This window comes from Cibotium barometz, chromosome 26 (assembly GCF_041138505.1).
Source record: "Cibotium barometz isolate CiBa-2024 chromosome 26, ASM4113850v1, whole genome shotgun sequence".
NCBI classification, from domain to species: Eukaryota; Viridiplantae; Streptophyta; class Polypodiopsida; order Cyatheales; family Cibotiaceae; genus Cibotium; species Cibotium barometz.
The window spans coordinates 38,216,239-38,229,323 of record NC_141071.1 but is presented as its reverse complement, the minus strand read 5'-3'; the positions used below and the strand labels follow the sequence as shown (position 1 = coordinate 38,229,323).

Here is a 13,085-nt window from a genome sequence, read left to right as displayed (position 1 = left end):
TCTAAAGCAAGCATCGAGTAATAACATATTTTTTTGGATGGTTGATATAAAGTAATTTTTAAAACTTAATTTCTTAAAATATTACCAATATTTAACTTATATTCATGATAAATCTAGCATCATAAGTTACCTAATTCATATTAGACACATGTCTAATTTCTACATTTATGATGATAAAATATTAAATCTAACCTAGATCCCTTTGTGAGATTTAAGTAAATATATTACTTAACTCAGAAAAAATTATTTGAGTGATACTCAAGTAAAGAAAAAAAGAAGTAGTAGAGTGTTCCAAGTAAATTAATATTGTTTAAATACATACCTTATTCTAAAGAAGATAAAGAACATGTGAAAAAGAAGTAGTAGAGTGTTCCAAGTAAATTAATATTGTTTAAATACATACCTTATTCTAAAGAAGATAAAGAACATATAAAAAAGAAAGTATGTCTTATATTCAATTTAACCCCTTCAATGTTTTCAAACGGTTTTTTCCCTTTGATTTGAGTGGTTGAATGGCTATATTTAGACACCAAATGTAGGAGTTTTGGCTACTTTGAAAAATTTACAAACCTAGTTTCACCAACAAAACTATGTTTGAAGATTAAAAGTTGTGCATTTTTACCTTGAGGTTTTGACATCTTTTTGTATGGAAATAACATGCAAAGCGAAAGATTTATATTTGTTTCTCTCTGAAGAGCTTGACATAAACTCAACAACTTGTATTATGATTTCTATTTTTTTAAAATAATAATAATTAATGTGCATATCTAAAGAAAACTTCTCCTACTTTTGTCTCATGCATACTTTTTTCCACAAAAGAAAAGGTGAAGGGCCTCTCATAATTTCTAGGAAAAGTTATGATTTTGAGATTGTTTATTGAATGGAAAACATCCTAGTGTACATTCTTTGCACACACAAAAACAAAGAAAGAAAGATAAGAATAGTTTTAAGGAATTCACAAAAAACTTTTTTTTCCACCAAAAAAGGTTTTGAAAAGAGATAAAGAGCTTTTGAGAACATTTTGAGGAAAATTGTAATGTTGAGTCTTTATTTTGTATTTGAACATGCATAAATAAACAAGGAAGATAGTTCTTAATAGATAATTTCACAGTCGCTTGGATGCTCGAAAGTTTTTGCTTAGAAAATACTCATCCCCCTCGCACCTCCTTCATGAAAATTGCAAACACAATAGTCTTTTAAACTTGCAAAAGGAAGGGACATGAATGTCTTTCCCTTGCCCACAAATGTGAGGAAAGCACACATGCATGTAATTATCCACATTATTTCCAACAAAGATATGGTGCATTGTCTCTCATGCTCAAACAAGGGGGCACACCTGGTAAGTTCTATGTGACTCTGATCCTCATTACCAACATCCAATCTTGCATTCAAGAAGAACGGGGCTGAGATGAAAGACAAAAAGTGTATAAGGATATACTATTGAAATAGTTATTTAGAGGAGTTTATCCTCTCATGGCAAAAACTATAGTCCTATAACAAGGCTAATTTAAAAGGTGTAATGGACATAACTATTATTCATTTTTTATTTGGTTAGGCATTGTCTCTTAACCTACACATGCTGATGAGGAACATGTTTTTTTAGTGAGCAATTTCTAGTGAGTAGTTTTTAGCAAGCCATTCCAGAAAGTGAAGAGATGTTTCTCAAATTTATTTTTGCTCTCTCTCTCTCTCTCTCTCTCTCTCTCTCTCTCTCCCAACCTCTATAGCTTCATCTTTTTTGCTCTTCTGTCACATACACACACAAAGAGATATCTCTCTCAACCTCTATATCTTCATCTCTTTTTCTCTTGTTTCATGTACACATATAATGGGGGGGAGTCTTCATCTCTTTTTCTCTTGTTTCACATACATATATAATGAGAGATATATATATGTATGTATGTATGTATGTATGTATGTATATATATATATATATATATATATATACACACACACACACACACATATATATGTAACATGGTGGAATCAATACCCATGTTAATAAGCATATGAGCTGAGGATATATGGGCCAAAGGCCATGGGTCATGAATAAATGGTGTCAACATAGGGCTAAGGGCTAAGGCGAAAAGGTTGGACATTAATAAAGAAGTGTGAAATAGAGCTCTAGTATACAAGACAACTATGAGCTAAATTATATATGTAATCACTTTACTAATCAATGGTGATCACTTTACTAATCAATGGTGATCACTTTACTAATCAATGGTGGTACTCTCTCATGAGAGCACAAGCACATGGTACTCCATGTATTGAGTGCAATTTTCCCTTGTTTCATTGGTATCAGAGCTTGATCTTTGATCCATTAAACCCTAGGCTTCTTCTTGTTCACCAATCTTGCATATTTTGAGATCTTAACAATAGTGAGTATTAGGGGGCTATTAGGATTGGTTTCTACACCTCTTGCATGATCAAACCCTCGGTGATCATATTTTTAACCCTATTTTTCCGTCTTACAAGCATGCCATTGAAGCTTGTAAAGGCTTTTTTAAACAATATGGGCCCTAATGAGGGCAAACAACACATGAGCAAGGGTTGAAGCTTCCACATTCTTTTTCACCTTTAAGAAAAGCTAAAAATTTTAGAAATTGGAACCTACTTCATAGAGAGCAAGAGAAGGTGCATAGCTTCAAGATTTGATCAATTTTCAATATTTTGAAAATTGGCACCTACTTCATAGAGAACAAGAGAAGGTGCATAGCTTTAGGATTTGATCGATGGTGAGATTCTTGAGCTATACAACATGAGTGATTCTTCATGAAATCTTTCCATTCCACATGTTTCTTTGCAAGATTTTAATGGATCTTGAAACCCTAGCTTTCCATAGCTTGAGACTTTCAAGTTTTGAGCCATTTTCTTCTTCTACATGCCATTAGTGTTACCAATGCTTGATTAGAGCACTCTAATGCAACATTAGAAGCATGCTATAAGATTAATCTTGCCATTAGATGCATGTTAAAACTTAAACTTGATTTCAAAGCATTCATAGGCTATTTCATGCTTATTCTTTCCAAATGGTGGATTTTAATGCTTAATGGCCATGACATAAGCCTAATAAAGTACACGACATGATAAGCATACATTGGATGCATGAATTGCCTATTGAAATGCCTAAAGCCATGATAAAGGCATGGAACTTGTGAGCCTTGGTAATAGGCGATTGATTAAAAAAGAGATGCCACATATGAATTGGAGATTTATGGACATAGAGCAATGGAAAGTAATGGCATGGGTGCATGCTAAAAGTGTTGAATGAAATGGATTGTAAGTGACCTTACCCTACCCTAAGCAATCTCTATTTTGCTATTTAAAGTCAATAGAAACTAGTGATGTGGTGAGGGTACCCTTGGCTAGAGGAGAAAGGGAGCTAAGGGAGAGAGTTTGCTTGAATATGTCTATTCATGAGTGCCTTGGAAAAGGGAATAGATGTAGGATGAGGTACCCTGGCGAGGAGGTGGTGAAAGAGCCACACAACATCAACTCTTCCTATGGATCTACTCAACAAATGATTGATGTAACACTTGACATGGATTGAGCAATATATTTGGCAATGAAGTGGTAATGTGTTGCAATGATTGGCAAGAGAATTGGCAATGGTAAAGCATGACAATAGCAATGCATGGGTCACATATATGAGGCTTTTAGATGTTATTGGGTGCCTATAGATGTGCCAAATTGATGTGGGACATGCCATTAGACCTATATGAGATATTGCTGGTGCATTTGGAATGATGGAATCACCGTTTTAGGACATTTGACCACTTTTTGTAGAAATGTAAAACCCTAATTCAATCCAAACCCTTTAGGATTTGTATTAGCTTAATAGAGCTATCTTAAGGCACATTTCAAGCCAGTAAGCTTTTGATTTGGGTGGTCAAACATGCATATTTCACTTTCTTAAAAAGTCAAAATAGAGAGATATTCAGCCCAAACTTAACCAAAATGAATTGCGTGGATGGAAAGTACTCTCTAACACCTCTTTAACCAGCTAAGCACACCCCACTCAAAGATTGGAAACTAGTCGCGGGGGTTGACTTTAGAGGTATAGTAGTAGAGGTATAGTAGTGTTAAGGAAAACATATTTTTTGAGATATACATATATCCTCCTCATAAAAAATGAGTCGGCTAAGCAATAATCCTTCTTATCATTTGACGAGTTGGTAAAATTCCTTTTTAGCATCTTTTTTCCTCTTTCTAAACTTTTTAATTCTTGAGATGTATCTTGACTAGGACTAGTGTGCACATGTACTCTGCACATTAAATAGGAATAAAAGCAAAAAAAGTGTTGTTCTATCAATGTGCTTACTGCCTTGAAATTTTAAAAATCACAAAGAAGGTAAAAAACAAGAGCCGTTTGATCAAGAAATAATTGGTGATGTGGCTTTGAGCTCTTAAGAAAACCATGCCCCTCGCAAAAGGTCGGAGCAAAAATATCCTAGTGCTCGTGTAGATGAACAATGGACATATACTATAAACATATGGATCTGGTTCAGCGTGCCCACGTAGATAAACAATGAACATATAGTGTAAACAGATATAGTGTAGATGGTTTAGCGTGCCCGCGTAGATGAACAATGAACATATATTGTAAACACAGTGATCTGGTTTACGATAATAAGTTTAGATGTTTTTTATAGTTTAAGTATTATTATTAGTGTTGATGTTCTAATATGTTCAGGGGTGTTAACACACTAGGATGCTTGTCTATAGGAGGGACCTTGGATTGCTCCTCGGATGCAAATTTGCAGACATTGTCTATTACCCAAACTACAAAGCATCCTGACAACCAACTCGTTTATTTCCGAGCAAAGATGGTTGGACAAGAAATGGGTGGGTAATTTTTAGAGCATCTAAGCATTGTAAACATGGTGGACAAAGCAAAATATTGAACAGTCGGGCGCCCAATTTTGGCCGGCCGCCAATGTGTGAACACTCTTAGTTACTTTGTGTGCACGTCGAGGTCGGATGGGGGGGGAAAAAAAAGGCAATTGAAAAGCAACAAAAGCAAGTGACGAAGGGCTACAAATAAAATAGAAATTGAAAAAACCTGAGGCATAGACATGACAGAACGCGAGGGGGAGGACGCCTCGATGATGCTGCACAGAAAACGAGTGGCTCTGGAGCTTCAAGAGCAACACCTCGGAGGTCAAAAGGCGAAAAAGAGAGTTCTGAAGCCCTCAGACAAATCGAGATTTTGCTTTGATTGGCCCCTCGCCGAGGACACTTCACGGGCGACCAATGCCTTGTACGAGATCCCTCTCGAAGCACAGCTGCAATTCGGGCGCGGTTTCCGCGCTGGCATCGACAGATCCCAGCAGAAGAAACAGCAGCTCAAAGAGCTTGCAAAGAGGGTACCTTCAAGACAGGGAGACATCACCCATGACCCTCTGGACATGCCCACATTGCCCCATTGGTCAGAGAAGAAGCTCCACTACATGACCGACCGCGATTGGCGCATATTCCAAGAAGATTTCAACATATCCTACAAGGGTTCTCGTGTGCATGTCAGGCCTATGAGGAGCTGGGAGGAAAGTGGGTTGAGCCATGAAATCCTCAAAGCTGTGCATAAAGCCGGTTACAAAAAGCCATCCCCCATCCAGATGGCGGCCATCCCCTTTGGCCTCGCGCATAGAGATGCCATTGGAATGGCAGAGACTGGGTCGGGCAAGACTGCGAGCTTCGTCTTGCCCATGCTTAACCACATCTGTATGCTATCTCCTGGTAGTTCCTGGGAAAATGAGGCACAGGGTCCTTATGCCCTTGTCTTGGCACCCACAAGAGAGCTAGCTCAACAAATCAAAGAGGAGACTCTGAAACTCTCACGTTATCTTGAGATCAAAGTAGCCTTGATAGTTGGAGGCCACTCAATTGAAGAGCAAGCCATGACGTTGAGTCGCGGATGTGAGATTGTCATAGCAACACCGGGCAGATTATTAGACTGCCTAGATAGGAAATATGTGGTGCTTAACAAGTGCAACTATGTGGTTCTAGATGAAGCGGATCGCATGATCAGCATGGGGTTTGAGCAACAGGTGGTTGGTGTTCTCAATGCACTGCCTTTAAGCACAAATGAGATTAAAATCTGCAGGACCATGTGTATGTTTAGTGCAACTATGCCTGGTGCGGTGGAGAGACTTGCGCGACAATATCTAAGAGATCCTGTTGTCATCAATGTTGGGACAGTGGGCAAGGCCACTGATCTTGTTACCCAGCAGGTGATCATGGTAAGGAACTCTGAAAAGCTGGTGAAGCTACAAGCGTTGCTAGATGGGCATAACCAAGAGAACTTAATCATGGTTTTTGTCAATTCAAGAGACTCAGCATACACTCTTGTGAGACAGCTTGAGAGGCAAGGCTATAAAGCAACTAGTCTTCATGGAGGCATGACTCAAGAGCAACGTGAGGTGAGTTTGAAGGGTTTTAAGAGCAAGCAGTTCAACTGCCTTGTAGCCACTGATGTTGCAGGGAGGGGTATAGACATACATGGTATTGCTCATGTGGTTAACTATGAGATGCCGGACACCATTGACAAGTACATTCACCGTATCGGCCGTACTGGCCGAGCCGGCAACACTGGCTTTGCCACCACTTTCTTGACACTTGCTGACACTCAAGTTTTCTATGATTTGAAGCAAATTCTTATTCAAAGCAACAGCCCAGTGCCACCTGAATTGGCACGCCATGAAGCCTCCAAGGTTAAACCGGGAACCTTTACACATTGTTGAAATTTTTATGCAGAGTACTACTTTGCAAGATCTTGTGTATATACGTCAGTAAGAAAAAGTATGTAGAGACAATGTGATCAATTGCTTGGCAGATCGATGCGTCTGTCATGTCTGTCTTTCAAACATGACCTTCATCACAACCTAGTCCATTGTGATTACAAATTGAGAATAACTTGATACAGTATTCTTTTGAAAACTCATCCAAATAATTTCCTCTTTAGCATTCACATTGCCAACATGACAATAGAGATGAACCAGATGCTGCACTGTGTACCTAAGCATTGATGCTTTGCAGCCTGAAATGATGCATGCATGAGGTCTGTAGCCCATGCAGTTACAAGAAGGCAATTTACATGGTCACCTCTGGTGTGAGAACGTGGTCTTCTGTCATAGTCTGGCAAAAGACTAATGAGATGTACAAGGTTTCACTTTGGTATGCACCTCCAATGCCATGTTGCTTGTCTCTCTTTAGAGAGAATGGATGGTATGGGAAGGTTTTTTGAAATGAAGGAATAATTGACATGTCAAAATATTTGATTGCTTGTGATGGTTTGCTTTTAAAGATCGAACCGCTCTTTCGAGAAAATTGATGCCTTGTCTACTCTTTAATGGGGAAAAGAATCCAGTTTTGACAGTGTCATACTCAAATTTGAGTATGGTACAAAACCTATTGCTTAAAAAGAATGTTACCTGAGATTGTTCATCTTAGGGATATATACAAAAGCAAATCCTATGACTTGTAAATCAGGACTAGACAAAGAAGGCTTGGTGATCATAATGATGGTGATTACTCGTTGGTTGTTAGTTTTGTTAGATGGCCATGCATAGGAAGCACAGGTTAAGGACCTCACAATTGTAGAGAATTGTGAAGGCATATGTAGTGTAGGATGTCTATGTGGACTGTTCTTAGTAGTTGAAAAAAATGGATGTTGGGATTGAATAGCCATTTAATCAATTGGTCAATTGCAATTACTAGAAAGATCTTATTGGGTTGATCTTGTTGGGCCAATCTATGCTGTCTATTATTTTCGCTCTTCTACTCCCAACCACATGGCACCTCCTCACTGAGGCCGCGTGGTTGGCTCCCAAGAGGAGTGTGAGGCTTATGCTCTTCTACTCCTAGCCACGTGGCACCTCCTCAATAAGGCCATGGTGGTGCAATACACTTGGACCTTGGTAGTAGCCACACCCACACAGAAGAAAATGGAGTAGGTTGTAGAACTGTTGTTGATATGGAGTGATGTGGTCCACTATACAAAGGAGGCCCTTAGGAGTTCCGTGATTGGGTGTAGATCTTGAAGTGTTCTCTATAATTTTTTAAATTGCAACTCGAAGATCTAAATTCACAAACTTAAGGTCTCAAATCCTTGATTCACATGCACTTAACCTCTTTTCTTTAATTCTTTACAACCTTGATAAGACGGAGAGAAAAGTCTTATTGTTCACTTAGGAGAACCCATTTCTTTGATTTCCTGTATACTACACTTGATTTATAACTCAAGAAAGCTTAAATCCTCTCTCTCTCTCACACACACACACTGAAGAAACCTTACTTACCCTCCAACAAAACCCTATCACCCTCAAAGGAAACCCTTATTGCCCTCAAAGGTAAGTTGCCATAGCCATTTCTTCTCCATCCGTAGCCAATTTCCCTTCTCCCCAAGTGACCCTCACAGAGACATTTCCTACACATCAAAATGCATTCTGTGCAGGTGGAGCAGAAGCAACAACAGTATTCGGAAAGAGAGGCATCCCGCCCGTGGGGGGAATGGCATCGACAGGTTCCTTCCCCCCCTTTGCCTTCTACAACATCTACGGTAACGAATTTGTGCTCACACCGTCAAGTACCAGCCTCCCCTCTGACCCATCTGCAAAGCAGCCTACGGCATTGTCTGGTAAGCAGAGAGAAACCCTGATTTTTTTTAAATAATCCCAGTCAAAACCCTGGTTTTCTGAGGATTTGCAACGCTTTGAAGTTCCATCTATTGGCACGCAGAGAGAAACCATACTTTTCTGTGCATTTTCTACCAAGACCATAGTTTTAGCATAATTTCTGAAATTTCTAGTTTTTTTCAGATGAAAAGCCCAATTGTGTGTGTGTGTGTGTGTGTGTGTATCCAAACCCCTAGACGTTCTGGATGAGACCCTAATGATGTGATAAGTTCAAGCTATTTTCTGCTTTGTTGAATTTAGCCTTTGGCCCTTGCTGTGATGTATTAGATTATTACGGCACTCTTCAAATGGATAGCTGATGAGAAGGATGCCATTATGAGTGGGCTTGTGTTAGTCAACCCAAACTTGCAGAAACCTTTATGTGTGTGAAGTGTGATGCATTCGGGAATTGCATTGGGACTGTCCTAAAACAAGAAGGACATGATGTAGCTTATGAAAGCCATTGTTTGCATGATGTAGAGCTTTCTCTGGGCATCTATGAGGAGGAGTTGTTGGTTGTAATTCATGCCTTGACTATTTGGAAACACTACCTTCTTGGGACTGATTTTACGGTCAAGACAGATCATCAAAGTCTAAGGTACTTTTTGACACAAACAAAGCTTTCAGAGAAGCATAAAAGGATGGCAAACTTCTTGTCTGTGTGTTTCATTTTCAGATTATACACTCTTGGAAAGAAGAATGTAGTGGAAGATACATTGTTTAAAAAGCCGTGTGTGGCTGCAATGTCAGTTGCCTCACATGGGGACTTGCCATGCGTGAAGTATACCATACATATGATGCTAATTTTGGGCATATATTGACTGATTTAGTGACTATACATGCACATGCCTCTTATGTGATCAAAGAGGGGTATCACATGAAGGATAATTGCCAACAAACATGAGGTAAAAGGTCATTCATAAGTGCCATGCTTCCTCTATATGTAGACATAAGAGGTATCATACCTACTACACACATGATTGAGTGCTATTTCTTTTGGCTAAGTATGTGGAAGGATAGTGAGGCATATGTATGTGCATTTATCAAATGCCAGAAGGTCAAGTTTGACAAGCAAAAGGCTCAAGGTTTGCTTTATCCATTGCCTATTCCCTTGCAGCCATGGAAGAGTATTGGAATTGACTTTATCACTGATTCTCCTCATACTTAGCAAGGCAATGATGCTATTTGGACCATTGTTGACAGGTTTAGCAAGCACGCACACTTCTTGTTAGTCAGAAAGACCATTAAGCCTGAGCATATGGTTAAGATATTTATGACACAAGTGTTCAAACACCATGGTGTGACTAAGTCCATTCTGGGGGATAGAGATCCCAGGACTACGAGCCTCTTCAACTAAAAACTTTACTCACAAAGCGTGCTATGAATGCTAGCTTTCCTTCTCACCTGAAGTGGGAAGCACCCCACTTTCACATCCTTATTTGGCTTGGCTTGCTTCGAGTGTTATTCACTTGGAGATGGTTTCACAAACCATCTTAACAACATGCCTCCATTCTCAGGAAAAACATCCATCCGACTTGCTCTTATGTTCTCGTGCACATCTACTCACATGGTTTCTCCTATTAGAGAGGGAGAGCCTCATTCTATTCTTCATTCGGCCAACATGAGATTGTGGAAACTCATTTTCTTAGTACATCTAGCGTGTATCACTTAGACATCTCATCCACCTTTCTCCAACTCTTAAAATAATAAGGGATTTCTAAATCATACTAACTTGTGCATCCTTGCCATTACTTACTTTCCCTTAGTATTGGCCGAAATTACTCTCTCCCCCCCCCCCCCCCTTTTCACTATCCACAAGGTAAGATAATTGCCTGGGCTATGGGCCTCCTCCTTGTTTTTTCTCTTGAGAGGGCTCACTTAACTCTAATGGTGGAAGGTGTTGGTGGATTTTTGTCTGAGCCAATTGATTGTGGAGGTCGATCAAAGCTCGATGGAGATCTAGTAGAAGACCCACCAAAGTGTACGAAAAGCCACACCCACTGCCATTACTTCGACAGAAGCCCGTCTCTCTCTTACATTTTGAGAGGTAGAGTAATGTCATTAAAGTGGAGAGGAGGCCGTGGAAGCTGAACCTCGAGAGGGTGGATGAAAGGCCATGGAGGATGGAGTAGCTTGAAAGGATGGAGCCACAAATGGGCTAGGGATAGTAAATGGGTTGGGTGTGGTTTACCTACTCTCAAAATCACACCCTGCATGGCTAGTGGGATTACTATAAGTGTGCTATGGAGGGGTGGATCCTAAGCTAGGAGGTGTGGAAGGGCATGGGGTGGTTAGGGCTGATGGGCCAATTGAGGTGCGTATATGGGAGTATGAGGAGAGAACTGTGCCATAAAAAAAGAACATAGATTAAAATTAACTCACATACAAAAGACATCACAATTTTCTAATGGCTATTACGAGAGGAAGTACCGATTATGTGAATTGGTTCCGTGTGTCATGCCCATAATAGTGTGAGCTTATGGTTTGCCATAGTGTAGCCACTTGTGGAGGAGGGTCCACTACTTGAGATTGGTGAGGATCTCAAGAACCATCTCTGCTAGTGGAATATAGATGAGTTAGGCATATGGGCTAGGATGTAAATGCATATAATCTTATAATACATATGGGCTAGGATATAAATGCATATAATCTTATAATGCATATGGGCTATGCATGTACTCTTATATTCAAATGGGCTTATGCATAATTATGCATAGTCCATATGAGCCATAAGCAATGCTTGTATGAATTGGATATAGACACACAAGTCTAAACAATGATAATCAAATGCTTGCAAAGTCATAAACAATTCAAGCTATTGATTTTTGTACATAATTTTGCTTGCACCTAGACCCACGTATTGCAATGTATTTGCTCGTGTTTGTACGTGTATTTTTCAATGGACACTTAAGTCCATGCAAGGGGGCTTATTACTTAAGGCTATGCATTAGGCAAAAACATATGGCTATGCTTATGGCAATGCTGCTTATGGGCCTTATGGCTATGCAAATGGTCTATGCAGCAAAGGGCTTATGGCTATTGGGCTATTGGGCTATGGCTATTGAGCTATGCATACTATGTTATATGGCTATGCAAAGAGGCTTAAGGAATTGTGTTAGGGCTATGCTTATGGGCTATATGGCTATGCATACTATGCTATATGGCTATGCAAAGAGGCTTAAGGCATTGTGTTATGCTTATGGGCTATTGGGCTATATATACATAAGGCTAATGAATACAAGGCTTATGTATGCCTATGGGCTATTAGTCTTTTGGGGCTATTAGACTATGCATACAAGGCTTATGCATGCATATGGGCCTATGGTAAGGCTATGGGCTATGGGCTATGCTTATGGGCTATTGGGCTATGCATATAAGGCTATATGACTATGTATACAAGGCTATGGCAAGGCTATAGGCTATTGGGCTTTTGGGCTATGCTTATGGGCTATTGGGCTATGCATACAAGGCTATTGGGCTTTTGGGCTATGCTTATGGGCTATTGGGCTATGCATACAAGGCTATGGGCCATGCTCATAGGCTTATGGCTATGCTTGGCTATACTTATGGCACATGGGCTTATGGATTTTTTTACTCTTCTGGGCTTATGGCTCGTGGGCTTATGAATAACAAGGCTATATGGCTATGCTTGTGGGGTATTGGGCTATACATTAAAAAAAATGCTTTTACTTATGAGCTATATGGCTATGCATGACTATATGGCTATGCTTGTGGGTTATTGGGCTATTGGGCTATGCATTAAAAAAACTGCTTATGCTTATGGGCTATATGGGCTATTATGCTTATGAGCTATGCAAAAAAGGCTATGCTTATTGGGCTCTGCTTTATGAACTATACAAGGCTACATGGCTATTGTGGGCTATTAGTGTATAAACAAGCGGTCCATAATGTGAACATGCTAAGTGGAGTGGGTAGGTGTGGACTCGTCGGTGTAGTCTAGCTATAGAATCTCTGGCAAAGATATGTCGGTGCCAGCTACCAAACCCACCAGTAATGTAAATTTCAAACGGTCATGTAGGCACCTCATGAGTGTCAGCTCTTGTTGAGCTTGACACCTCAACAAACTGGACTCTTGCAAGGTGCGACATTGGATCACCTGCCTCTAAGTGCTTGAAACAACTCAATTTTTGTTAGAGCTACTTGGTGAATAAACTCATGAGAAGTTGCATCCAAACCAAGAACCTGCAAAAGTAAACAAAGTACATGTGCTTGCATGGAATGTACGTAGTGCACTTACTCTCTCTTTTCTGAAAATCTTCACATGTGCATCTTGGAAAGTTGCGGATCGTCGAAGTAGTTCACTCTCAACGCTCTAGAGCCATCAATGCTTACGTAGAAGATATAAGACTCATTGCATAAAATAACGGCCTCACAGATTACCTGTCCATC

The 13,085-nt window shown here is 39.7% G+C and overlaps 1 protein-coding gene across 1 annotated transcript; it reads left to right on the top strand.

Moving 5' to 3' along the window:
* Positions 1 to 5,064: 5,064 nt before the first annotated feature.
* Positions 5,065 to 6,939, top strand: LOC147623938 (DEAD-box ATP-dependent RNA helicase 21-like). The gene has a single exon (XM_086820907.1). It carries the CDS (start codon positions 5,079 to 5,081, stop codon positions 6,741 to 6,743), a length of 1,665 nt encoding a protein of 554 aa, XP_086677033.1. The 5' UTR covers positions 5,065 to 5,078; the 3' UTR covers positions 6,744 to 6,939.
* The last annotated feature ends 6,146 nt before the right edge of the window (positions 6,940 to 13,085 follow it).

Coding starts and splice junctions, on each gene's coding strand:
- LOC147623938 (XM_086820907.1), top strand. CDS start 5,079: ATGACAGAACGCGAGGGGGAGGACGCCTCGATGATGCTGCACAGAAAA.